The sequence below is a fragment of the Sus scrofa genome, chromosome X (assembly GCF_054392235.1).
Source record: "Sus scrofa isolate SSC_HxYL_T2T_F1_AM1 chromosome X, Sscrofa_HxYL_maternal_Yorkshire_Landrace_v2.0, whole genome shotgun sequence".
NCBI lineage: Eukaryota > Metazoa > Chordata > Mammalia > Artiodactyla > Suidae > Sus > Sus scrofa.
The window spans coordinates 45,789,257-45,817,024 of record NC_139401.1 but is presented as its reverse complement, the minus strand read 5'-3'; the positions used below and the strand labels follow the sequence as shown (position 1 = coordinate 45,817,024).

General features: G+C 52.9%; 2 protein-coding genes across 4 annotated transcripts; both read left to right on the top strand.

The window, feature by feature from the left end:
* Nucleotides 1-908: 908 nt before the first annotated feature.
* On the top strand, nt 909-8,858 carry UXT (ubiquitously expressed prefoldin like chaperone). Of its 2 annotated transcripts, none has more exons than XR_014835308.1 (7): nt 909-975; nt 1,156-1,262; nt 2,212-2,293; nt 2,431-2,498; nt 2,772-5,533; nt 6,275-8,549; nt 8,763-8,858. XR_014835308.1 is itself a non-coding variant. In XM_003135055.6 (7 exons), the coding sequence occupies exons 2-7, from the start codon at nt 1,165-1,167 to the stop codon at nt 8,811-8,813; spliced, it is 471 nt and encodes a 156-aa protein (XP_003135103.1). In that variant the 5' UTR covers nt 909-975; nt 1,156-1,164; the 3' UTR covers nt 8,814-8,858. The 2 variants fall into 2 exon arrangements, 1 of the variants encoding a protein (XP_003135103.1); XM_003135055.6 differs by having other exon boundaries at nt 2,772-2,879; nt 8,486-8,549.
* Nucleotides 8,859-10,063: 1,205 nt separating this feature from the next.
* Nucleotides 10,064-27,020, top strand: ELK1 (ETS transcription factor ELK1). 2 transcript variants are annotated; one of them, XM_085007832.1, is made up of 7 exons: nt 10,064-10,158; nt 10,203-10,234; nt 18,183-18,433; nt 22,607-23,059; nt 24,170-24,637; nt 25,301-25,402; nt 25,498-27,020. In XM_085007832.1, the coding sequence occupies exons 3-7, from the start codon at nt 18,224-18,226 to the stop codon at nt 25,594-25,596; spliced, it is 1,332 nt and encodes a 443-aa protein (XP_084863958.1). In that variant the 5' UTR covers nt 10,064-10,158; nt 10,203-10,234; nt 18,183-18,223; the 3' UTR covers nt 25,597-27,020. The 2 variants fall into 2 exon arrangements, with proteins under 2 accessions (XP_084863958.1, XP_013846342.2); XM_013990888.3 differs by having other exon boundaries at nt 10,064-10,234.
* Nucleotides 27,021-27,768: the final 748 nt, after the last annotated feature.

Sequence of the window (27,768 nt, the reverse complement as noted above, 5' to 3'; positions counted from 1 at the left end):
GATGCGGCCCTAAAAAAGGAAAAAAACCCCAAATATTACCTATCTCTGGCGGAGGGCTTCGACCCTCCATTTGACGTCACTATTAAATGATGTGCTTAGACGTAATGCGTTGTCAATCTTTGCTTGAACCCTAGGATTCAAGCCACAGAATTGCGGGCCACAGAGCTGGAGTCGTCAAAGGTGTACTTTAGAAAAATTTGTGTCCGTTTAAAAACTTTTTTTTCTTTCTTTCTTTTTTTTTTTTTTGGGCCGCACCTGCAGCATATGGAAGTTCCCAGGCTAGGGGTCCAATCTAAGCTGCAGCTGTCGGCCTACACCACAGCCACAGCAATGCCAGATCCAAGCCGCGTCTGCGACCTACACCATAGCCAGAGCAATGCGGGATCCTTAACCCACCGAGCGAGGCCAGCAATCAACCCGCATCCTCATGGATACCAGTCGGGTTCCTAACGCGCTGAGCCACAAGAAGAACTCCTAAAAACTTTTTTTAATGTTCACACTCATTCCCATTACTGGGAGCCAAACGCAAACTTCCCGTGTGAAAGTCCAAATCGAGGGGGATACAGGGATGTATTTTCCTTTTCACAGACCAGATCCGCAATCGATTCTTGCCGGTCTGCTTCCAAAGCTCTGACTTAAATACTAAACGCTTTACTCGGTCTCTCTCTACCTCCACCTGTGCGTCCCGCTTCCTCCAGAAACCGCCAAATCCCATTAAACCCTACCCCTACCAACCACGTACGGTCCCCATAGGCTCCTCGTGCCGTCCGGGTTCCCACGCTCTGCAGCCTTCAGTAATCTCTTCGGATTCTGTAAAGCCCCGCCCTTCTCCTCTCCCCAGTGTAGTCTTCCGCTCGCGACTGCCCCACCCCACCTGGTTGTTTGGTTGGCCAGCGCCCTCGTCGGACGTCATTTACCCGCGCCACCCGGAAGCCGCGGTTCTTACCAGCCGCTCCTTTTGCCGGCGGCTCTCAGGTAACAGCCGCGTTTGGGTGTCCCTGGGTGACGGAGACCCTGAATTGGGAGGGGGAGAAAGCTCACCCCCCCCCAGCACGAGCCGGACGATCCTACTCCCACCGTTGAGAGGGTGCAATTGTACTGTGCTGGAGGCCAAACTGAGTGGTCAACGTGCTCTTCCCCCTCCCCATTCCTCAGGAGCCCATCATGGCGACGCCCCCTAAACGGCGGGCAGTGGAAGCCACGGCGGAGAAAGTGCTGCGCTACGAGGCTTTCATCTCTGACGTGCTGCAGCGGGACCTGCAGTGAGTGACAGAACAGGGGGGCGGGGTGCTTGCCGCGGTCCACGTGGTGAGCGGGGCGTTCGAAGTAAGGGCCTAGCCTTCTGATTGGTGGGCCAGGCATTCGGAGCCCGGCCCCGCGCGCCTTTCGAGCGGGAAGGAGGGGCGATGTCCGGGGTGCGACGGGGGTGGAGACCGGGCGGTCTTAGCGGAGAGTGTGCTGGCGCATGCGCGGCCTCTGAAGGCGCTTAAGGATTGAGAGCGAGAGTTCTGAAGCCAGAGTTTCCAGGTTGGAATCCTGGCTTGGCCATTTCGCTTTCCATGTGAATACGTTGTACCTCGCTTTGACTTTCTGTGCCTCAGTTTCCTCATCTGTGAAATGGGGAAATAAACAGAACCTTCGTCATGCAATGGTTTTGAGTTTTCAATGTGTTCAGTTCTAAAGGATTTAACTTGGATACTAGAGGGTCAGTGAGTATGAAAAATTACTGGTATTATTAATCTGAGCAGGAAGTACAGTGTTCAGGTCTAGGATTATGAGCATCCTAAAAGGGATGGAGGATATTTCTAGAGTAAGAATGGGAGAGTGTGATTGGAGGAAGGCATTTGGGAGTGTAATAATAATACTAATAAATAATAGCTAACACATTTATAAAGCTTCCTGTTTGGCAGACACTGTTCTAAATGCTTTATAGTAAACATTCATTTAATCTTCCTAATGACTCTATGAGGTAATATTTGTCATCCCTGTTTTATTAGACAGGGAAATTGAGACCCAAAGAGGTTACTCACTTGCCAAAGTCACCCAGCTAGTAAAAAGGAAAGCCTGCATTCAAACCAAAGCAGTCTGACCCAGAGTCCTAAACTGCTTCTTTAGGGCATGGTGACAGGAGAGTGTCAGAGAGTCATGATATGAGGTATTTCAAGAGGGACAGGCCTCCTCTTGGTCACCATTTTACTCTTGTCCCATCAGAAAGGTGCTGGACCATCGTGACAAGGTATATGAACAGCTGGCCAAATACCTTCAGCTGAGAAATGTCATTGAGCGACTCCAGGTAAAGATGCCAGGGTTAGGTATACCTTCTTTATGTGGGCAAAGGAGGGGGAAGAGAGGAGAGACCCCAGACCAAAACTCGTCACCTGACCTAAAAGTTGACCACTGACCCCTACCTCTTTTTCCCTGGCCCCACAGGAGACTAATCACTCGGAGTTATATATGCAGGTGGATTTGGGCTGTAACTTCTTCGTTGACACAGTGGTGTGAGTGTCTACCCACCCCCTCTGAGCCCACAGGGTTCAGTTTCCCCTTTCCTTCATTCAGCAAATATTTTTTGAGTATTTGCTACAGACCAGACACTAGGTGCTGGAGATGTGACAGTGAATAATATAGGAGAAAATCCCTGCCCTCCTAGAGCTTCAAATTTGGGGAAGGTGGGGGGATGGGAATTTTTTTTTTTAGATCTTAAATAAACCATGTGGTATGCTGAACAGCGATAAGGACTTCCCCCCTTCCTCTAACTACTGTTTCCTCAGCCCAGACACTTCACGGATCTACGTGGCCCTTGGATATGGTTTCTTCCTGGAGTTGACACTGGCAGAAGCTCTCAAGTTCATTGATCGTAAGAGCAATCTCCTCACTGAGTAAGTCCATTGCATGAGGATAGTGTCTAAAAGCACCACCATTTGCCAGGCTCTTCTGCCCCCTTTCCCCATGGCTGCCTGGGATGATACTTAGGGACCCATCTCCCCTCCCCCTCAGGGCTAGGGCTGAGGACAGTGGGGGATGCAAAGCTTAGCCCCAAGCATAGCACACAATAAGCACTCAATACATGGTCTCTGTATTGTTCACTCCCACAAAAAGTCACTGGGTGTCTGCTGTAGGCCAGGCTCTGTGCTTGGTGGTGGGGAGGCAGCAGTGAACAAGACAGAAGGGTTCCTTGAAAGCTTATAGTCTGGAAGGACTATAACTGTTGCACAACAGCACAGTTTCGACCAGATCCTGGAGGTCTCAGCCCATAGATCAGTAACAATAAAACAGGTCACCTCTGACTTCACCTCCTGCTAATTTTCCTGCTTGTTCACTGTGCTCTCACCACACTAACCTTCACAGGCGTCCTTAAACACCCTCAGAATGACCCCACCTCAGGGCGATTGCAGTGGCTGTTCTCTGCCTACAGCGCTCTTTCCCCAGCTACCCACATGGCTTCCTCATTCAATTTAAGTCTTGCTTAAATGTCACTTCCTCTACTAGGCTTTCTGTAACCCTACTTTAAAATCGCAACCCCTTGGCACTCCCGATTCCCCTCCCTTGTTCTTTTTCTTTTTCTCCCCGAGCACTCATGACCTCTTAATGTTTGCCATGTAATTTACTTTTTTATAAGGTCCATTGCCTCCTCCCATTAGGTTATAAGCTTTGCAAAGGGAGAGATTTTCGCTATACCCCCTATCACTAGAATAAACATGGCATATAGTAGGCACTCTATGTTTGTTGAATGAATTTAAAAGCGAATGTTGGAAATAGACTGCAGTGGGGACTGAAGCAGAACTCTGTTGGCGGTGATGGGGAGGTAACGTGGGGGTCAAGGATGGGCTCCGGTTGAGTTGCGGGTTCTGTGCGAGGAAGGGGAGTGTGGATGAGAGGTTTGAAAGGTGGCTAGGGAAGGCCTCCCAGAGAAACTGACATGTGAGTGAACAAGCCATAGGGCTATCTGGGGAAGAGCATTCCTGGCCAGGTGACCAGTGTGCCTGCCATCCTTGGCAGAGGAACTGCCAAGACTGGTGAGCATTCACTCGCTCAGAGTGAGAGGCTGCTGAGCAATATGCTTAGACTGATAACATCTCACAGGTGTGAATACTACTGCTCTAAAAGTCCTTCCCAGTTACATTTCTCTCTATTCCTACATTCATTTCTTCCAGAGTTGCCTCCCTTAGGTTTCAGTGAGTCTTCTTTTTTCAAACCCCTTCAGGGTTTCAGTGTTCATAGACTTAAGTGAGCCTCAGACCTGCTGAGACATCGAAATCTTAGTGATAAGATGAGTTGGTGAATCATTTGGTCGAGGGCCCTGCCTTCATGGGCCAGTGCAATTAAGAACTGGTGCCCATTTAGACCAAGTCCATCATGGCCTGTGGAAGATTCGAAGCCAGGGATCGAACCCATGCCACAGCAGCAGCCTGAGCCACAGAAGTGACAATGCCAGGTCCTTAACTCGCTGTGCCACAGGGGAACTCCTCAAGTCCTTTTTTTTTTTTTTAATTGCTTTTTTCTTCTTTTCTTTTTATGGCCACACGTGAGGCATATGGAAGTTCCCAGGCTACGGGTCAAATCAGAGCTGCAGCTGCTGGCCTGCGCCACAGCCACAGCAATGCTGGATCCAAGTTGCACCTGCAACCTACGCTGCAGCTTGTGGCAAAGCTGGATCCTTAACCCACGGAGCAAGGCCAGGGATCGAACCTGCATCCTCATGAAGACTCCATCAAGTTCTTAACCCACTCAGCCACAGTGGGAACTCCCTCAGGTCCATTTTTATAACAAAGCTTTCCTTGTTATGTCACAGGATTCCTGAGCCTTTCGAATAGATTTTAATTCTATGCTACTTGATGTCTTTCCCCTGAATGAGGTATTTGTCATTGCCTGCCCCCTTGTCCGGTCTTTTTAATTTGTTGACCTGATCTGTTAGTGTGATGAGAAATGTGAACCTCTTACTACTTTATCATAATTAGTAGGACTCCCTAGAAATTGAATCTCTCTAGGAGATAAAGATTTGGGTCTGTAGTTTGCTCTCTTCTTTAAAATAACTTGGTTATTTGGGGACACACTTTAAACCACCTTTCTTTCAGATTACTTTATGTAATGCAAACAGCCTCTCAGTTCTTCTTGTTCTTAGCGTATTTGTGTGTCTGGGGAATGGGAGGATCGGGTCTCTGTGTGTATTCTTTCTGATTACACAGAAAGGAGTACACATCCACACCCATAAACAGATACGACTATATGACTGTTAACACTGCCTTGCATATTAAATCAGTAGCAATAAATTAAACCTATCCCTTTTGTGTGATGAATGGCATTTGGTGAACTTTACATGTTTCTCTCTTTTTAAAGTGTTGAACCCGTAGCCTTTCATAGACTGAGCTTGTACCAATAACTTAATTTTGTTCTCTTTTAATGTTCAAATGATCCCTTAAAAGCTGATCACATTCATTCCTCTGTTCTTGGAGCATTATCCAGATATTTTTGAAAGCATCCTCGGGGTTTGCTTCGTGGCTCAGTGGAAACGAATCTGACTATTACCCATGAGGTTGCAGGTTCGATCCCTGGCCTCGCTCAGTGGGTTAAGGATCTGGTGTTGCCGTAAGCTGTGGTGTAGGTCACAGATGCGGCTCAGATCTGGCATTGCTATGGTTGTGGTGTAGGCTGGCAGCTACAACTCCGATTCAACCCCTAGCCCGGGAACCTCCATATGCCACATGTGTGGCCCTAAAAAGGCCAAAAAAAAAAAAAAAAAAAAAGAAAAGAAAAAAAAAGAAAGCATCCTTGCTGTCTGGCAACAACAGCCTGCTCCATTTATTTTCTTCTGAGGACTTCAGGTTCCTGTGAGTGAAGTGGTCATTCACTTATTCATTCAACATACATTGGGTCCCTACTATATGCCACATATTGTTCTGGTTCCTGAGGATACATGCTAGGAACAAAGCACACCAAATCTCTCCCCTTACACAGCTTACATTCTAGTCAGGGGAGACAGACCATAAACAAATCAGTAAAGGCAGTAGTATGTCACAGGTTGATGGTGCTGCAGAGAACAGCACAGATTGGAGATTGGACACATTGCCTGATGGGACAGTGCAGTTTTTTGTGGGTTTTTTTGCCTTTTTTTTTTTTTTAGGGCCACACCCGAGGTATATGGAAGTTCCAAGGCTGGGGTCAAATCAAAACTATAGCTGCCGGCCTATGCCACAGCGACAGCCACGCCAGATCCGAGCCAAGTCTGCAACCTACACCACAGCTCACAGCAATGCCGGATCCTTAACCCACTGAGCGAGGCCAGGGATTGAACCTGCATCCCCATGGATCCTAGTTGGGTTCGTCAACTGCTGAGCCACAAAGGGAACTCCCAGTTGCAGTTTTAAACAGAATGCCTGATTGGATATGGGATGTGAGGAAAAAAAAAAGCGGAGTCTAGGTTTGGAGCTGAGCAGCTAGGAGAATGGAATTGCCGTTTTCTGAGATGGAGAAGACAGTGAAAGAGCGGAATTGGAGGGCAAGATCAGGAGTTCAGTCTAGGACCTAGTAAGTGTAAGATGCTTATTAAACAATGAAGTAGATTTTCTGAAGATGTAATTAAAACTCCCAAGGCTGGAGTTCGGGGGAGAGGGCTGGACTGAAAATATAAATTTGGGGAGTTCCCTGGCGGCCTGGTATTTAAGGACCTGGTGTTGTCACCACTGTGGCTCGGGTTGCCACTGTGGCACAGGTTCTATCCCTGGCCGGGGAACCTCTGCATGCCCCCACCCCAGCCAAAGAAGAAAATACAAATTTGGGAGATAGTGGAGTTCCTGCTGTGGTGCAGCAGGATCGGCCACATCTCTGCAGCACCAGGCTGCAGGTTCGATACCCAGCCCGGCACAGCGGGTTAAAGGATCCAGTGTTGCTGCAGCTGCAGCATAGATAGCAGCTGTGGCTTGGATCTGATGCCTAACCCAGAACTCCATATGCTGCGGGGGAGCCAAAATAGAAAAACTGGGGGGAGATAGTGATACATAAATGAGTTTACACTCTTTTTTTTTTTTCCAATTTAACATCCTATGTCGTTGCCTTCTACTTTTCTTAACAGTATTTAGTTTCCCCAAAACTGACTCTTACGTTGACAGGATAACTCGGCACAATAGAATCCACCTTCCTTATCAGGATATCAAGACCGTGCATGATCTAGCCCTTGCCTACCTCTTGGATCTTGTGCCACTTTCCTTCCACCATTCACTTACTTTCTAACACTGGCCTCCTGATTGCTCCTCTAGAAGCTCTTTCCGGCCTCTCGGACTTCTTGTGAAAGACTGTCCTGTTTAACTCTTACTCATTCTTCAGAAAGGCCTTCTTTTATCCTTTGCATCACTTAGGCTTCTTTTGGGTGAGCCTGGTCGCAGTTGGCTTAGATGTCAGGAGGTAGGAATGGGCTGGTTGGCGTAGCTCAACAGCCCAGAGCCAGAGTGGTCCCGCTTTCCAGTTGCTTTAAGCCTTGGTGTCTTCCTTGAGTCCTCTCTCTCTTGCATCCAACATCCTCCTTTGGTAAATCCTATTGACTCTACCTTCAAAGAAGTATCCCAGCTCCAATCATTTCTCATCCCCTCAACCGCTGCCACTGCGGTCCGAGTCTGCATCTCTCACCTGGACGATTCCGACAGCCTCTGCAGTGGCCTTCCTCTTCCACACCAGCTGTCCTTATCCCCAGTCGGTTCTCCACACAGCAGCCAGATGGATCCTCTGAAACCCTAGTCATTTGACCTCCCTTCTCTGATCACAATACTCCCCTTGCTCCCATCCCACTTAGAGTCAAAGCCAGAGTCCTCACCATGGCCTGGTAGATTTTACACGAACTATCTCCCCCACTTACCTCCGTGACCTCGCCTCCTCTACCTCCCCACTTCACTTTTTCTTCTCCAGCCACACTGGCCTCTTCGCTGGGCCTCAGACATGCCAGGTACGCGCCCACCTCAGAGCCTTTGCACTCTCCACCCCTTGTGCCTGGAACACACATCCTCCATATGTCCACATGACTCGCTTCTTTGTTTTAAGTCTCTACTCAAACGCTTCTCAGTGAGGCCATCCCTAAGCACCCTAATTCGAATTCCAGCCCCCACTCCTGTACTCCCATATCCTCTCTCATTTAATTTTTTTTTCATTATAATTTTAACCATCTGACATACTCCATATTTTACTCCATCATCTGTCCCCCTTAATGAGAATCTGAGCTCCAAGAGGCCGAGATTTTCGTTTGCTATGTCTGCTGCTATCTCCCCAGTACCTAAAACAACCTGGCATAGAGTAGGCATTCAGTAAAGGTCTTGGAATCAGTGTAGTGCAGATGGCGGCCAGGCATGTCTGCCTAGGAGCAGGCCAGGTAGTAGGGGTCCCACCACCTGCCGTGTGGAAGTCATCCAGGACTTAGGCGGTTCTTGAAGCGGTGAGGGCACATCATCCTCACGGATCCTAAGTGGGGCCCACCTCGCCCTTTCTCGTTTCTTTTCTCCAGGCTCAGCGACAGCCTCACCAAGGACTCCATGAATATCAAGGCCCATATCCACATGTTGCTAGAGGTGAGAGCAGCTCACCCCACTCCCAGACTCTATCTCCAAATATTTAGGGTGGTGTCCTGAGGAAGGGAGAGAGCCAGAGATGGGAAGGGCCATCTTTCCCTCCAAATGAGTCAGACAGGAACCAGGCTGGCTCTGAGGGAAGGGAGTTCCAAGCAAGCCTGAGGTGGGGCCTGGACCCAGTCTCCGTTCAATCTCTTCTGTTCTCTTTTTCAGGGGCTTAGAGAACTACAAGGTCTGCAGAATTTCCCCGAGCCTCGCCACTGACTTCTTCCTACCTCCCTTGACATTAAAGAGCCTGAATGTCTTTGAGTCACGTGGCCCTTCTTTCCCCCATTAACTTCTGCTGTTGGCTAAAGTGCCGTTTCTAAAGCACAATGTTACTGGGAGGCGCAGAGATCCAGTCTGTGTAGAATCTTTAAAGCACCACTGAAGTGCCGCCTCCAGCCTGTTTCCTGGCAGAATGTGCCACCTGACTTTCCGCTCTGCCCTCTCTACCATCGCCTTGGCAACCTGGGCCCCCACCTGACCCTTCTTTCTATTTCCTTTCCTGTGCACTACTGCTTGAATTAACCATAGAGAACGGGCCGATTCAGGGTGGCGGTTTGTTCCCTAAGGCAATCAACCTTTCACTCCTGGCCCTAAAGTTTACCCTTCTCCCACACTCCAATCGTTCCTCAGGTAACTTAAATTACACCCACGCCCGTCTAGGCCCAACCTTGGCCTTGTCCCAGCTTCTAAATAGTTACAGCTCCAGCAATGGGCGCAGGGCCGATCTCGCCCGCCCTCCCTGGTCCGGTCCTCATTCTAGGCTGAATCCAGCTTCCGCCAATCGATACAGAGCCAGGTTCCACCCCTTTATTACTGGCTGCAGCTCGACCCTGCCCTTGTAGGCATTTCGTTTCCACCACTCAACACTCCTTCGCACGTCTGGCAGCTGTCCTGCCCTCCTTCCTCTGCTTCGTTCTAAATTCGTCTTTTCTAGCCAATCGCCACAGAGTTAGCCTGCCCGCCTCCGCAGATCCCTGGTCAGACCTCCTCCCAGCGGGGCTGCTAGCCTGTGTACTTCTATACAAGTCCTGCTTCCGCTGGGCTGCGTGGAGTTCGGCACCGCCCATTGGTGTTTTGGCAGCTGTCTAGGCGTCCATCGCCCGCCAATCAGCAGGAAGCAGAGCCTAACCACTTCTATCCTCGGAGGCTGGCCGTCTTCCATCAATCTCATATAGGCCAATCACTGCGAGGCAGGCACCCCCGGAACCTTGTCAATCGCCCACGGCCTAGCAGTCTCTCCTGAGCCAATCAGCGGTGAGCGTCGGCGGGGCCGAGCACGCCCCCTCGGAACCCAGGAGGCCGGCTGCGTTCCGTCAGTTCCCCTAGGGCCAATCCCAGCAAGGCCCTATGGGGCAGGGTCCGCCTCCCCAACCCTGGAAGCCGCGCGGTCGATCCGTGGCGCTTTGACCAATCAGCGAGCGGCTGAAAGCTCAGCTCCTCCTTTACGGGCCCACGTGAGCGGTGGGGAAACGCAGGGGCGGCTTCTAGGTGCTGCCGCCGCCGCCGCTGCCGCCGCCGCCGCCGCCGCCACCGCCGCCGCCACCGCCGCCTCGGATCCCGGGCCTGGGGGGCGGTGGGGCCGCGCATGGAGCCCCCGCCCCCCGGAGCTGCCAACACCACCGCAGCGCTACGCACAGGTGAGCCCGGGGCCTGGAGGGTTGAGGGCCCGGTCCCTGACCCCACGTATCCTTCCCGCCCCCGCGCCGGGGGATGTGGCTTGGCCCATGGCCTTCTGGTGTTCGGCTCCTCACTGCCACCGCCACGGCTGGTGGACCTGCCTGTGGCATCGTCCCGTCCCTTCGCCCCTTGTAGTGGATCTGACCGTGGCCTAATCCCCCCTTCCTGTTTTAAAATGGATCGGTCTTAGTGCTTGTATTTCTCCCCACCCCCCCCTTACAGTAGACTCGTCCGTGGTCTTGCCCCCCAACCCCGGCTTGGAGGGTGCCGTTCTCTGGCAGCGTCTAACTCTTTGACAGTAGGTCCGTCTGAGTGTTTGTATTTCTCAGGTCCTCAAGTTTCAGCGGCCCCCGTCTGTGGCCTTGTTTTTCCCATCCCTACTCTTCCTTGTGAGTCACTCCGTGGCGTTGTACCCCCCCCCTTAACAGGGAGTTAACCTGTGAATTTGTATTCCTGCCTCCAGTCCCCCAGTGCATCAATCCATGGCTTTAACACACACACACACACACACACACACACACACCATTTTTACAGTGGATCAGTCTACATGCTTGTATTCATGTCCCCCTGCATATCAGCCCATCACCCTATCCTCCCTTTTTTGTAGACTGTCACTCCAGTGCCTGGGCTTCTCCCTTGCTTTGAATAGTGGGTTAGTTTAGACCTTTATATCTCCCCATTTCAGTAGCCCAGTCCCTGGCCTTGTCCCCTTCTCCTTATAATCAGTCTGTGTGATGGTTTTTCTCTCTTCCATTATCGTGCAGGAATCAGTGTGTTTCTCTGCTCTCCTTGCCCCTAGTAAATAAGATGAGCCTTTACACACACACATACACACACACACACACCCACCCACCCACCCCTTTGCAGTGGATCTGTTTATTGGACTTCCTGCCACCCATGTGCTTGCCTTTACACCCGTTGGGTACACCCTCGTGTGAGTCCAGTGCTATGCAGTCCCTCCAGGAGGGTTGGCCCTTGGGGTGGGTCAGTCTGTGGCCTTCCCTGCCACTCTCCCTCCTTCTTAGTAGTGGATCAGCCTGTGTGCTTGTTGAACCGAGGTCTTTTTTTACTCTAGAACACACCCCCCTCTTACACACTGTTAACCATTAAAACATCCCGCCTCACTCCAGGAAATGAATACATTAGCAGTAGCGATAATGCCTATAGACGCTACTGGTTATTGACCTCCTACTGGGTACCAGGCTGAATGCTTAATGTTAGCTCATTTCATCCACCCCCTGAGATAGGGACCGAGGAACGTTTGGCACAGGGAGGTTTAATTCCTTACTCAAAGGTGATGCCATAGGTACCAGGTTAGGTTGCCCCTCAGAGCATTTTTGAGACTTTCCTCTCACTCTTCATCCTACCCCCGCCCCCCCCCCAAGGCCTCTCTCCTTAAAAGCTAAATCACTCCCATCTCCAAGCCTTTTGTTTTTGCTGTGCCCTTGGCTTGCCGAGCTGTCTCCACCCCACACCTTGTCTCAAAACCCATCCACCCCCAATCCTAGCAGCTACACGACCTTAAATGGTTTAACCACGGTCTGTCCTCACTTGTTCCCTCATTTGTAAAATGGGGGACTCGGAGCTAGAACCCCCTCCAGCATAGAGCATGCCTGCCAGTAAGCTCTCTGGCCTTACCTCCTACCCACCCACACAGCCCCCCCCCATTCCGTTCCAGTCACACTGACCTCCTCACTCATCCTCACACATGCCAGGTGAGATCCAGCCTTTGCGTTGGCTATTTTTTTTCTGCCAGGAACACTCTATCCCCGTCTCTGCGTGGTTCTTTTCAGGGCTTTGTTCAAATGTCAGCCCGTCCCTGACTGTCTGAACCTGCACATCGAGCAGAACCCAGGCCCCGTCTCTGCCAGACACGCTGTAGAGTTTCCCACTTTATCACATTTATTGTCTTTGCCCATTAAAATGGGAGTCTCCCTGAGGGAGTGTTTTTTTATCTGCAGATTTACCCCCAAGTCTCCAGCACCCAGAAATATGCCTACTATGTAGCAGGTACTCACTAAGATGTTATGGCACACATGCACGAGGAAAAGAATATCATTTCAGACAAATCCGGGTGGGGGGAGGGAGCAGATGAAGATGAAAAGGGCATAAGGGACCTAGTTAAGTTCATTCGGCCAACACTGACTGAGCATGTACTGAGTACCAGGGACCCTTCTAGGCGCCGGGGATATGGGAGGGAACAGACTAGGCAGAAATTCGTGCCTTTGGGGAGCAGACGTTTGCTCAGAGTGGGGGCGACAGACTATATAAATAAAGAAGTCAGATTAGATAGTCTGTTAGACAAGGGAAGTAGGGAAAGTCAGAGTGGCGTCTCGCGATGATCGAAATCTTAGGCACAGGGCAGGCCTCACTTCGAAGGTGACTCTTGAATTAAGGCTCCAAGGAGTTGAGGAAGGGAGCCTTAATGTCTAGGGGAAGAGTGTACTGGGTGGAAGGAACAGCCAGTGCAAAGGCCCTGAGGTAGGATTGTGCCTGGCGAGTTCAAGGGCCATGAAGGAGGCCAGTGTGGCTGGAGCAGAGTGGAGGGAGAGAGGGGAGCCAAGGTCAGAAAGATGTGGGGGCGGGGGGGGGCATCAGATGGTGAGGCCAGGCTGACACCCAAGGTTGAGGGGCGGAGTTGGCGGAGAGAGAAGGGTGTCACAACCCGCAAGGGTAACACTCGTTGAGGGTCTCCCGTGGCCCAGAGGTACCTTTCCTAAGACCTCTACGTACAGTCCCCAGCCATTGAGCCCTCCCCAGAGCCTTTGAGAGGAGGTGTATCTTGATGTTTTTCATTGAGAGTGCCACAGCCCCCGTGTTACAGATACAGAAACAGACCTAGAGAGGTTGAGTCACTTGCTTGAGGTCACACAGCTAGAACAGCACCGAGGAGCATGAGGCCGGAGACCCCGGGTGGATCTGCAAGGGCGGACAGGTTGTTGGGCACACGCGGGGATCACACCGAGGAAGAGGTCGTTCTTCCTGGGAGATACCGGCAATTGCCGGTGTGTGTAATAAGGGGCAGGAAGCGGGCAGGGCACCCCTGGCAGGGAGAACAGCACCGCCACGTCCTCCCGAGATGGGAACCAGGTGAGCTCAGGGTGCCCGTGAGGTAGCAGGCCAAGCTTGGGCCCCCCCTCAGAGCCATCGTGCTGGCCGTTCCCTCTGCTCGCCGCGCCCTTCTCGCGGATGTCAGCCTGGCTTGCCACCTCGCCTCCTCCAGGTCTCCAGCTCAAATGTCACTTCCTCAGGGAAGCCCTCCCCGCTCACCCTCTGGGATCTCGCCCTTCTGTGTTCCTCGATGGAGAGCTGGCGGAGTAAGGTGCCTAGGGCCAAACCGCCTGGGTTTGACCCACCCCGGCCTCTGCTAACTTCCCGCTGTGCACCCTCGAGCACGTTTCTTCACTTCTCTGTGCCTCCATTGGCCTCCTCTGGGAAACGGAAGGGTAATAATAATGCCCGCCCCGCAGTGTTGGTTTGGGGATTGAGTGCATTAAGTGACAGCCGTGGTCTGCAGGACACAGTAAGGGCCGGATGACTGGTCCCTATTTGTTTAACTGGTAGGATTATGCATAGCATGCACGTAGGTGAGTCACAGGCCTCGGAGACGGACCACCTCCAAAAGTGACCTCCCCATCTCCTTTCAACACCTGCTTTCCCGCAGCCCCCCCGCCCCCCCCGCCCTGCCATCCTATCGGTCTTCAGATTTTCTCCAGAACTCGGCCACTTCTCCCCAGCTCTGCTGCTACCACCACCATCTCTGATGGGGACTCTTGAGCCCCTCCGGACGGTCTTCCTCACGGCAGCCAGAGGGACCCTATTAGAATCCAAGTCGCAGCCTGTCATCACCTCTGTATTCACAGCCCTCTACTGACTCCCTTCTCCCTCCGAGTCAAAGCCAAAAGCCCTTTCAGGGTCCGAAAAGGCCTCAACTCAGGCTGCCTTCCCCCCCCCCCGCCACCCTCCCACCCACCGCCCCCCCGTTGCCCCCTCAAGTCTCCCTCATCTCCTACCACTTTCCCCTCGTGGCCTTCCCTCCAGCCATGCCCCGGCCTCGGGGCCTTTCACCCTGCCTGTCCCCTCTGCCTGGGTGGCTACTCCCTGGGGTCGTCCCCCACCCGACCCCGTCACCTCCCTTAGGTCTTTGGTCAGATAGCACCTCCTCAGGGACGACCCTTTCAAAAATAACAACCCCTTCCCTGCTTCATTTTTTGCCCCCAGCACCCTTGTCACCGTCGGACACGTTCTAGTTTATCGTGTTTCTTGTCTGTTTCCCCCCCCCCACCCCCAGAGCATAAATTCCGCCAGAGCAGGGATCTTAGTTTTCTTCACTGCCGTAACCCCAGCACCTGGCCCGCAGCAGGCACCCCATAAACGCGGGCTCAACGAACGAAATAAAGAGCAGGAGACACGTGTGACAAGAGCTCTTATTAGGGGGTCAACACACACGGGCGATGTGACAATAAAACCCAAAAACCCCCATCTGCCCCCAGAGGCTTGAAGCCAGCCAGCCATCTGATTTCACCTTGACGGGGTAGCTGCTGTTGCAGCTGAAAGCGGAGCTGGTAGAATTGCCTGTCGTCGCCACCAGGAGTCACACTGGCCTCCGTGTGCCTCTGACACACACAGGCCTTCCACAGAAACCCAGCAAGGGTCTCTGACAACACACTCTAATCCGGACCCTCCGAGTGGCCTCGTGACTTAAAAGAATGGCCTAAAAATTGCATCTGCTGAAGGCACTTTCAAAACAGCTCTGGCCTTGAGAGGATCAGACCGTATCTCAGGGCAGCTTGAGGAATCAAGCTGTCAATCAAATAACAGAGGGAGGGTCTTTGAAACTTTGCAAACTTCGGAAGGTCTCATTCTCACTTAACCCAGCCACCCCAGCCAGGGGAACGACCCGTCAACGGAGAAAGCTCATTCCGTAAGGCGCAGGCAGCCGTGTCCATTTCGAGTTTGCACTCGGCAAGGAGTGTAGATACAGAGCAGGGTTGGGGGGCAGGGGGAGGTCCTTCCTCTCCACGGGACCTGCCGAGGGCCCAGTCCCTGTGAGGGGCAGTTGAGTCTCGCGGTTGAGGAGCTTCGCCACCTGGACCTTGACTGGCTGGGTCCGAATCCTGGCTCTGCCATTTGGAGCTGTGTGGTCCGTGTCATTTAGACCTTTTGTGCCTCAGCATCCTCCTCTGTAAGTTAGAGATAATAAGACTACCTGTTGCCCAGAGCCGTGATGAGGGGAGGCATGAATCGATAGCTACAAAAACAGCAGGGCAGGTCGGCATGCCCTTATCTAAAACCCTTGGGGCCAGACGTGTTTCACAATGTTGCATTTTTCCGATTTTCCCGAGAGGTAACAAGGTAGATAGACACCATGTTACATAATGGGCTCTGTCATCAGCCACGGTTGAGATTTCTGCAGCATGAGGGATGAACAGCCGCAGCCGCAGCCGGTGGGGATCGATAAAGACCAGGCAGGGCTTAATTTTGTTTCAGATCAGGTTTGCGAGCAGTGGCTAAGAAATTACGGGAGTTCCCATGGTGGCGCAGTGGGTTAAGCATCCGACTGCAGCGGCTCAGATTTGCTGCCGAGCTATGGGTGTGATCCCCGGCCCGGCGCAGTGGGTTAAAGGATCCAGAGTTGCCACGGCTGCGGTTCAGATTCAGTCCCTGGTCCAGGAACTTCTGTATGCCATGGGTGCGGCCGTAAAATTAAAAAAAAAAAAAGAAAGAAATCATGAACAGATGAGAAACTAATATTTTATAAGAGCTCATCATACCTCAGGCATAATATAATCAGTACCATAACCCTCTGAACTAGCTGGTATTATTCTCTCCCTATTTTACGGATGAGAAAGTTGAGGTACAAAGAGGTTGAAGAATATGCCCAAGGTCACACGTCTAGTAAGTAGCAGAAGCAGAATTCCAGCCCTGGGCATCTAGCTCTAGAGCCTGGGTGATTGACCAGTGGGAGGCCATACTGCCTCTGATTGGTAACACTGCCTGGCACGTATTTAGTGTTCAATAAATGTTAATCATTGCTGGAGTTCCTCTCGTGGCCCAGTGGTTAACAAACCCTACTAGGATCCATGAGGATGAGCGTTTGATCCCTGGCCTCGCTCAGTGGGTTAAGGATCTGGTGTTGCCGTGAGCTGTGGTGTAGGTCACAGACGCAGCTCGGATCCCGTATAGCTGTGGCTCTGGTGTAGGCCGGCAGCTGTAGCTCCGGTTCAACCCCTAGCCTGGGAACTTCCATATGCCGCGGGTATGGCCTTAAAAAGACACAGACACAAAATCATTGCTGTCCCCCAGAAGGAGAACACAGCGAGTTCCCTGGTGGTCTAGTGGTAAGGGGCTTGGTGCTTTCACCGCTGCAGCCTCGGTTCAGTCTCATTTCCCAGGTCTGGGAAGTGAGAGCTCACATGAAGTGACTGCATGCCATAGCAAAAAGAAAAAAGAGAGAGAGAGGCAGACAGACAGAAGAGAGCAGACATTCAGATTCAGAGATTTTCACAAAGGCAGGTCCCCTTGGGGCTGAGACTTGAGCAGTAAGGCAGACTTCCAGGCAGAGGAAGGGGAACCCAGCATGGAGTGAACAACCTTACCAAGGAGCCGGCAGAAGGAACCGCCTGGAAAACTTGATATTTAATGTGGTAGAAGATGCACATGAAAATGTTCAGGTGACGGGCATTATACCAGTTTTCAATTCAGGCTGTAACAAATCATGGCAGACTTTTAACTGCTTAAACCAACACATCATGCTCTTGGGGTTCCGGAGGTCAGATAGCCAGCACAGGTCTCACCAGGCTGAAATCCAGGTGTCGGCCGGGCTGCATTCCTTTCTAGAAGCTCCAGGGGATGATCCGTTTCCTGCTTATGTAGGTGGCTGACAGAATTCAATTCCCTGAGGTTGTATGATTTGTATAAAATAAATAAGCAGAGTTCCCACTGTAGCTCAATGGGTTAAGGACCTGATGTAGTATCCTCGACGATGTGGGTTCAATCCCTGGCCTCGTTCAGTGGGTTAAGGATCCACCGTTGCCATGAGCTGTGGTGTAGGTTGCAGATAGGGCTCAGATCCCACATTGCTGTGGCTGTGGTGTAGGCTGGCAGCTGCAGCTCCAGTTTAATCCCTAGCCCAGGAACTTCCATGTGCCATGGGTGCAGCCCTAGAAAGAAAAAAAAATTACTAAAGAAAATGATAATAAGGAAGTTCCCATTGTGGTGCAGCAGAAACAAATCCGACTAGGAACAGTCAGGTTGTGGGATCGATCCCTGGCCCCGCTCAGCAGGTTAAGGATCCGGCCTTGCTGTGGCTGTGGTGTAGGCCGGCAGCAACAGCTCCGATTAGACCCTAGCCTGGGAACCTCCATGTGCCGCGGTTGCGGCCCTTAACAAAGGACAAAAAGACAATAAAAATAAAATAAAACAACAAGAATATATTATACCGAAAAAAAAAAAAGGGTTCATGTGATTAGATTGCACTCAGCCAGATAGCCTCCCTAGGTTAAGGTCCATAACCTGAAATTCAGCTACAAAGATCCTTTTGCCGTGTCATAGAACATACAGCCACATACAGGTTCCAGAAATGAGGATGTGGGCATCTTTGGGTGGTGGGCGTTATTCTGCCTCTCGCAGTCTGCCCCCCGCCCCAACCCCGGCCCCCAGAGGTTCACCTTTGTCCCCTATGCAGAACACATCCCCCACAGCCTCGTCCCATTACAGGGCTCATCCAAAACCAGGCCGAGGAGCTTTAGTCTGAGGGCCTTCGGGGAATGATGCCGGGGCTGGGGGACAGAGGTGGAGGCAAGAGAAGACTCCTCCTCCTGCTGCTGATTCCCCCCCCCCGCCCCCGCCACCTCCTTCCTGTGCCCTCACCCTCTCAGCTCTCCACTGCCGCCGTCTGCCTTCCAGGTACCCCTGGGATGGCGTGAGCGCCCGCCCCCGCCCCCGCGATGGACCCTTCTGTGACGCTGTGGCAGTTTCTGCTGCAGCTGCTGAGAGAGCAAGGCAACGGCCACATCATCTCCTGGACCTCACGGGATGGCGGTGAGTTCAAGCTGGTGGATGCCGAGGAGGTGGCCCGGCTGTGGGGGCTGCGCAAGAATAAGACCAACATGAATTATGACAAGCTCAGCCGGGCCTTGCGGTACTACTATGACAAGGTAAGGTGTCTGAGACCAGGGCTGGGAACCACCCCACCCCCAACATTTATATATTTCGTCGTCTTGTCTTAAGTGATAATAGCTCTAACTTTGAAAACAGTGTTAAAATGTACCATTTAGGAGTTCTCATCGTGGCTCGGCGGAAACGAATCTGACTAGCATCCCTGAGGACACAGGTTCAAACCCTGGCCTCTCTCAGTGGGTTAAGGATCCGGCATTGTGGTGAGCTGTGGTGTAGGTGGCAGATGCGGCTCAGATCTGGCATGGCTGTGGCTGTGGTGTAGGCTGGCAGCTACAGCTCCCATTCGACCCCTAGCCTGGGAACCTCCATGTGCCTCGGGTGCGGCCCTAAAAAAAAAAAATGTACCATTTCTTACCCCATCCTCCAGTATTCTCAGACCCATGTTGGGACCCCAACCACTTATCTCAGTTATTTTACTTTCGCTTTGGCTAAAAGCTTCATAGCTGCATCAATATTGATCCCTACTCCCTCCACTCTCCGAGATCCCCAAAGTGCTGATGTCCCACCAGGCCCCATACAACATTCCTTTTTCTTTTTTTTTTTCCTTAGGGTCGCACCCGCGGCATATGGAGGTTCCCAGCCTAGGGGTCGAATCAGACCTGTAGCTGCCGGCCTACACCACAGCCACAGCCATGCCAGATCTGAGCCGCATCTGCCACCTACACCACAGCTCACCGCAATGCCGGATCCTTAACCCCCTGAGCGAGGCCAGGGTTTGAACCTGCATCCTCATGGTTACTAGTCAGATTCGATTCCACTGCGCCACAACGGGAGCTCCAGCATTTCCTTTTCTTGCCTTACTCCTCTAGCCAGTACTTGAAAACACCATTACTCATGATTCTTCCTCAACCTGGACCAGTCCTGGGCTCCCGCAGTTATTTCATAATCTGTTTTCATCCCCAAATAAGAATTCTAGAATATCTTTCTCAGAAGCAAAGCCTCCATGTCAGTTTCATACTAACCTTTCCTTACCTCGTCCTCCAAGACTCTCAACATTTTTTACCAAATCTTTTCATCTCTCTTTTTTCCTTTGGCCACACCCACAGCATATGGAAGTTCCTGGGCCAGGGATCTAATCCAAGTTGCAGCTTGAATCTCCACCACAGCTGCGGCAGTGCCTGATCCACAGTGGGAACTCTTCTCTTCATCTCTTAACTCCATTAGCTACAGCCTCCAAAATAGCATGTGTAACGTCTGAGCTGCGTCTGCGACCTACACCGCAGCTCATGGCAACACCAGATCCTTAACCCACCGAGTTCGGCTGGGGATCGAACCTGCGTCTGCACAGATACTAGCTGGGTTCGTTACCGCTGAACCACAACAAGAACTCCTAAAACTATAAATTCTCCTTATCCTCTCAGGCTTCCAAACCAGTGCTAGATATCCCTCCTGCCTATTTATTTATTTATTTTGTCTTTTTAGGGCCACAGCCGCAGCACATGGAGGTGCCCAGGCTAGGGGTCGAACCGGAGCTGTCGCCGCCGGCCTACACCACAGCCACAGCAACGTGGGATCCGAGTCGCATCTTCGACCTACACCACAGCTCATGGCAACGCTGGATCCTTCACCCACTGCGCAAGGCCAGCGATCGAACCCGCAACCTCATGGTTCCTAGTCGGATTCGTTAACCACTGAGCCACGACGGGATCTCCCCTCCCGCCTGTTTATTTCAGTTATTTCATTTTCTTATTTCTTTACCCGAAACTTCCAAAAGCCATTTTTCTTCTTCCAATTCTATTGAGATACAGTTGCCACACAGCACTGGTGCAAGGTTAAGGTGATGGCAGAATGATTTGACTCACAGACATCAAGAAATGGTTACCCCAGTAAGTTTGGTGAGCATCCATCGTCTTCATATAGATGCGAAAGGAAAGAAAAAGGAAAAAACTCTTTCCTGGTGCTGAGAACTCTCAGGATTTATTCTTTTAACAACTTTCACGTGTAACATACAGCAGCGTTAATTGTATTTATTGTGTTGGACGTTACCTGTCTAGCACTTCCTTATCTTATCATGGGTGTCCCTTTTGCCTTGGCTCGGGTCCTCTTACTCTCACCCCGTGCTGAAACGTCCCCAACAGTGTTAACGAACGTCTCTTTTCAGTCCTTTTCTGAGAAACATACAGCCACCCCATGGCACACATGACCAACACTAAGACGTGCCCAGGGGGAGCTCCTGCGGTAGCGCAACAGGATCGGCAGTGTCTCTGCAGCCCCAGGACGCAGGTTCAGTCCCCCAGCCCGGCACAGTGGCTTAAGGATCCGTCATTGCCGTGGCGTAGCTCACACCTTCTGCTCAGATCTGATCCCTGGCCTGGGAACTCCATATGCCACGGGGTGGCCAAAAAAGAACATGGAAACCACATCCCCAGGGTGCCCTAGTGCCCCCCCACCCCCGACGCCTCTTATCCTCCAGAACAGCCCTGGACCTGTACCGCACAGCCTGAATCACGTGTAGCATTTCTTCCGTTTTTATATTTTAATCCTTTAGCTCAAACCTCCTAAACAGTACTAGTAACAAGGCTGCCTCACTCTGTGCTCTGAGACCACCAGAATGTCCCTGAGACCCTCCAGACATATCCTCAAGTACCCTAAACATGCCATGTGACCCACCTAAGCCAGCCTTAAGATTCCCCGATATTAGGGAGTTCCCATCGTGGCGCAGCGGAAACAAATCCCACTAGGAACCATGAGGTTGCAGGTTCGGTCCCTGGCCTTGCTCCGTGGGTTAAGGATCCAGCGTTGCCATGGGCTGTGATGTAGGTCACAGATGCAGCTCGGATCCCATGTTACTGTGGCTGTGGTGTAGGCCAGCAGCTGTAGCTCTGATTCGACCCCTATCCTGGAAACCTCCAATATTTTATTTCATTTTGCTTTTTAGGGCCTCACTCGCAGGATATGGAAGTTCCCAGGCTGTGGCCTACACCACAGCCACAGCTCATGGCAACACCAGATCCCCAACCCACTGAGCAAGGCCAGGGATAGAACCCGAATCATGGATGCTGGTCGGCTTTGTTTCTGCTGCACCACAACAGGAACTCCCTCTACCAGTATTTTAAATGCTCACTAGTTGCTATTAAGTTACTTTATTTTCCAATTGCCTCAGCCCAAACCTCCACAACCATAGCAAGACTGAGGCTCTTCATCCTGTCTTCCCTGGTGACCTTGCCCTGTTCCACGTCTGCCTCAGGAGCTTTAAATAATCCTCTAATAACTCTTTTATTAACAATTCATCGGAGTTCCCGTCATGGTGCAGTGGTTAACGAATCCAACTGGGAACCATGAGGTTGCGGGTTCGATCCCTGGCCTCGCTCAGTGGGTTACGGATCCAGCGTTGCCGTGAGCTGTGGTGTGAGTCGCAGATGCGGCTCGGATCCCACGTTGCTGTGGCTGTGGCGTAGGCCAGTGGCTATGGCTCCGATTCAACCCCTAGGCTGGGAACCTCCATATGCCACAGGAGCAACTCAAGAAAAGGCAAAAAGACAAAAAAAAAAAAAATTCCTCATCACATTCGTCTACATTCAGTCTCTTCCAACCTTTACATCAGTGGCTTTGCTTCCCTGTCTTGCTGCATTTGCTAGACTCCAAAACCATGTCCTGACAGCACCCCCTCCCCATGGCCTGGCCTTAGCCCGCGGACACCCCTGGTCCCTGGAACCAGGAGGAGAGCCTGCTCCTGGTCCTCCATCCCTAGGTGGGCCCCAGTGTGGAGAGGAGCCAGTGGGTGTGGCTGTATGTATCTGGGGTGGAGGCATGGGGGGGGTGGGGGGGATCAGACAGAGATGAAGAGAGTGTGGCAGAGAGAGACTTGGAGGGGGACGGATGGGAAGGAGACGTGGAGGGGGAGAAGCTGGGGGAGAACGCAGAGAGGGGGATCAGGTGGGGGAAGAGAGGTAGAAACTGGAGGAGAAAGGAGCCCTCAGATTGAGAGATGGGCGAGACGTGAAAGGAGCTGGGATGGTGGGGAGGGGGTGCGAGGGGGACCCATGGGGCAGCAGACACTGAGGCAGGACAGTTACATGAAAAAGGACAGGAGTTATATGTGAAATGCACAAGGCAAGAAAGACCCTGGAGACACGCCTTCACCCTCTCACCAGCCACACCCTCCCTGGCCCTTTCTTCTAAGACCCTCTGTCCTGTCTCCCCCTTCCCAGAACATCATCCGCAAAGTGAGCGGCCAGAAGTTTGTCTACAAGTTTGTGTCCTACCCCGAGGTCGCAGGGTGCTCCGCGGAGGACTGCCCAGCCCAGCCCGAGGTGGCTGTCACCTCCGCGGTGGCAAGTGCAGGCCCCGCCGCTGTCCACGCCGTTCCCGGGGACACTGCCTCCGGAAAGCCAGGCACACCCAAGGGTGCCGGAATGGCAGGCCCGGGCGGCTTGGCACGCAGCAGCCGGAACGACTACATGCGCTCAGGCCTCTACTCCACCTTCACCATCCAGTCCCTACAGCCGCAGCCACAGCCGCCAGCCTCTCACCCGCGGCCTTCCACCGTGCTCCCCAACGCCACCCCAGCGGGAGCAGCAGTGCCCCCCTCAGGGAGTAGGAGCACCAGTCCAAGCCCCTTGGAGGCCTGTCTGGAGGCTGAGGAGGCCAGCCTGCCTCTGCAGGTAAGGGCTGACACGTGGAAATTCAGTAAGAGGAGGGATGTACACTTCCCAAATGAGGCCGGGGCAGGGGGGTGGGGGTTGGGAGAAGAAGGGACATAAACGTCCTATTAAAGGAGATATGGGAGTTAGTTCCTGTCGTGGCTCAGCGGTTAACAAACCCGACTAGCATCCACGAGGACATGGGTTCGATCCCTGGCCTCGTTCAGTGGGTTAAGGATCTGGCATTGCCGTGAGCTGTGGTGTAGGTCGCCGATACAGCTCAGATCCCCCGTTGCTGTGGCTGTGGTGTAGGCCGGCAGCTACAACTCCAATTCAACCCCTGGACTGGGAACCTCCATATGCCGCCGGTGCAGCCCTGAAAGACCAAAAAAAAAAAAAAAAAAAAAAAACCAAGAGATGTGGTAGAAGGAAAAGGCTCCTTGGAGAAAGGGATGGGGAGGAAAGCTATGCAGATCCTGGGAAGGAAGGAAGAAGTTAAGTGTGCTTACAGGTAGCGGTACACCCAGCATGTAATAGGTGCCCTGAGTATTTGCTTAATGCACTGATTCTCACACTTTGAGCATGCATCAGAAAGCACCTGAAGGGCTTTTGAAACCCCAGATTGCTGGGGGGGGCACCCCCAGAGTTTCTGATTATGCGGGTCTGAGGAGGGGCCTGAGAGTGTGCATTTTTAACTAGTTTTCCAGATGGGGCATTTGCCACTGGTCCATAAAACAAAACAAAACTTTTTTTTGGCCACACCTGTGGTCTGCGGAAGTTCCCAGGGCCAGGGATCAAACCTGAGCCACAGCAGTGACACTAGGTCCTTAACCGCTAAGCCACCAGGGAACTCCCCATAAAGCAGATTTTTGAGAACCACTGCTTTCCTGAATGGAGGTGGTATCCCCTGGGGTCCCGCCCCTAAACGCAGCTCTGTCACCGTCAAGTGTCTTACCCCAGGTCTCTTACCCCCAGATAGGACGACCTACTCCAGAAGCCCCACTTCCTTGGCAAAGTCCCCCATCCTGTTGGAAGACTTGGCCCCACAACCAAGTCCTGCTTTCCAAGGGAAATAGTTGACATCCCAACAGTAATCCTTACACACCCCTTCTGCACTTGTTGCTCTCCCAGGTCATCCTGACCCCGCCTGAGGCCCCAAACCTTAAATCCGAAGAGCCAAATATGGAGCCTGGGTTGGGCCGGCCACTGCCCCCGGAAGTGAAAGTGGAAGAGCCCAAGGAAGAGTTAGAAGCTGCAGCCAGTGGGGAGGCAGGATTTGTGCTGGAAGCCGTCAAGGCCGAGCCCTTTGAGCCCAAGGCAGAGCCAGAAATCCCGCCCGCAGAGGGCGTGCCAGCCCGGCTGCCTGCGGTCCTTATGGAAACCGCAGCGCAGGTGGGCGGCCTTGCGGCTTCCACCACTTCCAGCACAGAGATCGCCCAGCCTCAGAAGGGCCGGAAGCCCCGGGACCTGGAGCTTCCACTCAGCCCGAGCCTGCTGGGTGGGCCGGGACCCGAACGGACTCCAGGATCGGGAACCGGCTCCGGGCTGCAGGCGCCAGGCCCGGCGCTGACGCCGTCCCTGCTACCTACGCACACATTGGTGAGAACCTGTGGAGGGGCGGGGCTGGCACCTGGGGCGAATGGGGTTGGCGTGGGGCGGGGGAGGGAGGGGCTAGGCTGACTGCGACGGCCAATGCGGTTACCTCTGAGTGAACGGGAGGGTGGAGCCTCGAGTGGGATTGGCTACGGGGAGGGACGGGGCTTGATTGATGCAAGCGAGTCTGCAATGCTGAGGGATCCGGTGCCGGAATGAGGTGTGGGGAGTTTTGTGGGCAGGGACCGAGAACCCGCCCCAGAGGCTTTCTGCAGAAACTGGTTCTGGGTCTTTCTGAGTTGGGGCATGGCTTGAGGAACCTGAGTGGGGCTTTTTGGTCTGGGATTTGCCTAGCGGGTTTCCTGGGAAGTAGACATCCAGGCGGGCCATAGAGTTGGAGATTAACCCTGGGCTAGTGGGATGGTGAAGTGTAAAAGCGGCATGTGGATGATCTTGCCCCGTGCGGCTGGGGGTGGGCCCTCAGGCCGTACGAGGGAGTTGTCTGTGTAAAGTTGGAGAGCTGTCACAGGCTTGGCCTTAGTACTTGGGGTCTGGGCCTGTGCGCTTTCGAGGAGTGACATCGGAAGTATGAGTGGGAAATCTGATGGGGCTGGAACCAAGTACCTTTCGTTTTCTCTCACTTGCCCTCTGACCACCCCTTCCCCGCAGACCCCGGTGCTGCTGACGCCCAGCTCGCTGCCCCCCAGCATTCACTTCTGGAGCACCCTGAGTCCCATTGCACCCCGTAGCCCGGCCAAGCTCTCCTTCCAGGTAGGATCGGCTACCCCACCCCCACTCCCGATCGGAAAGGGTGAGAGGCCCTAGCACTGCCCCCACCCGTGACCTCTCCCTGTTTCTGTCCCCAGTTTCCGTCCAGTGGCAGCGCCCAGGTGCACATCCCTTCCATCAGCGTGGATGGCCTCTCAACCCCCGTGGTGCTCTCCCCAGGGCCCCAGAAGCCATGACTGTCACCACCCCCACCCCCACCCCCACCCCACCCCCTTTCTGGGGTCACTCCATCCATGCTCTGAACTTCTCTCCAGCCAGCCGTCTCAAGGAGAAGCAGTTCAGCTGACAGACTCGTGCTCTAGTCGTGGTTGGGTGGGGGATTCTTAGGAAAAAGGATCTCTCAATAACCCATCCACCAAAAAAAAACAAAACAAAACAAAAAAAACACAAAAAAAACACACATAGAAAAAAAAAAAAAAACAACAGAAAAAAAACATTCAACTTCTCTCTTCTTGGTCAGTCCCCCAGTGGCCGCCCTCACACGTCACCTACTGCAGTGGTAGGGGCGGTTTATTTATTTATTTTTTGAAGGCCACTGGGAGGAGCCTGGCCCAACTCTTTTCGGGCTGGGGGTGGGAGGGGGGGTGGTGAGGGCATCTCCTCCATCTCCACATTTATTTTTTTTCCCCCCCAAGATGAGACAATCGGGGTCTGGCTTGAGAAGGACCTTTCTTTATTTATTTCTCAGCCTGCCCCCTGGGGAGCGGAGGGGAGCCCCGTCTCCGTTTGGAGGTGTGGGTAGAAGTGCTCGCTTGTGGTAGTTTATTATTCCCGGCCCGACCCCAGGGTCCAGGAAGAGAGCGTGCCGTGTAACGGTCTGGGAGTCTTGGCCAAGCAAGGCTCACACCCTTGGAAATGGGACTTTCCACCTCCCCAGCCTTTCTCAGACAGCTGGTCCTCTTCCAAACACCTTTTTCAGCCAGGGTGGGATGCTGTTTTCGTTCTACTCCCCCCTGAGAAGCCATTCCTGTGTCTGCCAAACTCCTGGGGTCCGGCCTGTTACCTCCCAATGGAGGGTTGTTTTTTTCGGGGGGAGCGGTCCCCGTCTGGGGGGCCCCCCCAGCCAGTACTCCAGGTCTCCCTGTCCCCCACCCCCTGCCATTTTGATAGTATAATCTATTTTTAAACAGGGCTTTTCAATAGGGGAGAAGGAGGCAACGCTTCCTATTATCTGAGATGGGGTGGGTGGGAAGGAAGGGATTTGGGGGCGGGGGAGGGGGAATCTTCCCTCCGCCCCCAAGTGTTTATTTTTGATACCAAACGTGTATTTTCAGCTCCCTCCCTCCCAGCCCCCCAATTTCCTGCGGGCGGGTACAAAGGACCCTTTAAGCGTCCCTGGAGTTGGGAGGGAGGACCGAGGAACATAAAGCCTGTCCTATCAGAATTCCAGGCTGGAGAAGGGTGAGTTCCAAGGACTCCTGGGTTCACCTCCTGTCAGCACCGGCCCAGCCCGGGGCCTGGGGACCTGGGGTGATTTGGGGGACGGTGCTACACCTGTCTCCGCTGTTTGTTTTACTTCCCCAAAAAATGGATCTTTTTTTTTTCTAAGTGTCCCAGAGAATGGGGAATTGTTCCTGTAAATATATATTTTTAAAGGTGACGCCGGAGGCTGCTGGCATTTTTTTCCCCCCCTCGAAGCTGTCGGGGGGGATCCAGGTGCAAAGGCATGACTTTGCGTGTAAAGCAGTGAGGGTGTGAGGCTGATCGTGCGAGAGAGAGCGAGCGTGTGCACAGGGTGGTATGTGTCAGAAACAGCAGTAGAGGCTGCAGAGTGGTCACCAAGGTGATGCCACGCATTGAGAGAGTGCAAGATGTAACCACGAACCTGACACCGCGCCTGTGTGAGAAACTGTGGCCGAGCGGCAGAAAACCACCGTAAGACCGAATAATCGAGGAAGGGACCGTAGCAGAAACCTGGCGGGGTGTGTCGCTGAGAAGGAAGTGGGGACTGCGCGTCAGCCACTGTTTTGACAGGCCGATGGTGAGCAAGGCAGGCTGAGTAACCCAAACAACGTGCGAGAGCCCGTATGGGCACGAAAGTGTGGTGGAGATTGTCGGGGACCGTGCGTAGGTGAGAAACTTCCCAGGAAGCAAGCAGGTGACTCAGTGTTTGGGAGCTGGGTTGTGTGTGCCACCGTTCCCTCGAGGCTGTTGGATCAACTGAAGGAATACGGCAGCGGATGTGTGAGAGGTTGATTGTGTGACAGAAAGTGGCTGCGAGGCCAGATGGGTGCCTGAGACTTGAGATACCAGAATGCATGGTCACGTTTATGGAAACCGTTCATGCCCAGTTAGCAAAGCCTGTATGAGAAACAGAAAAGATGGTTGCAACTAGGGGAGGGAGAGGT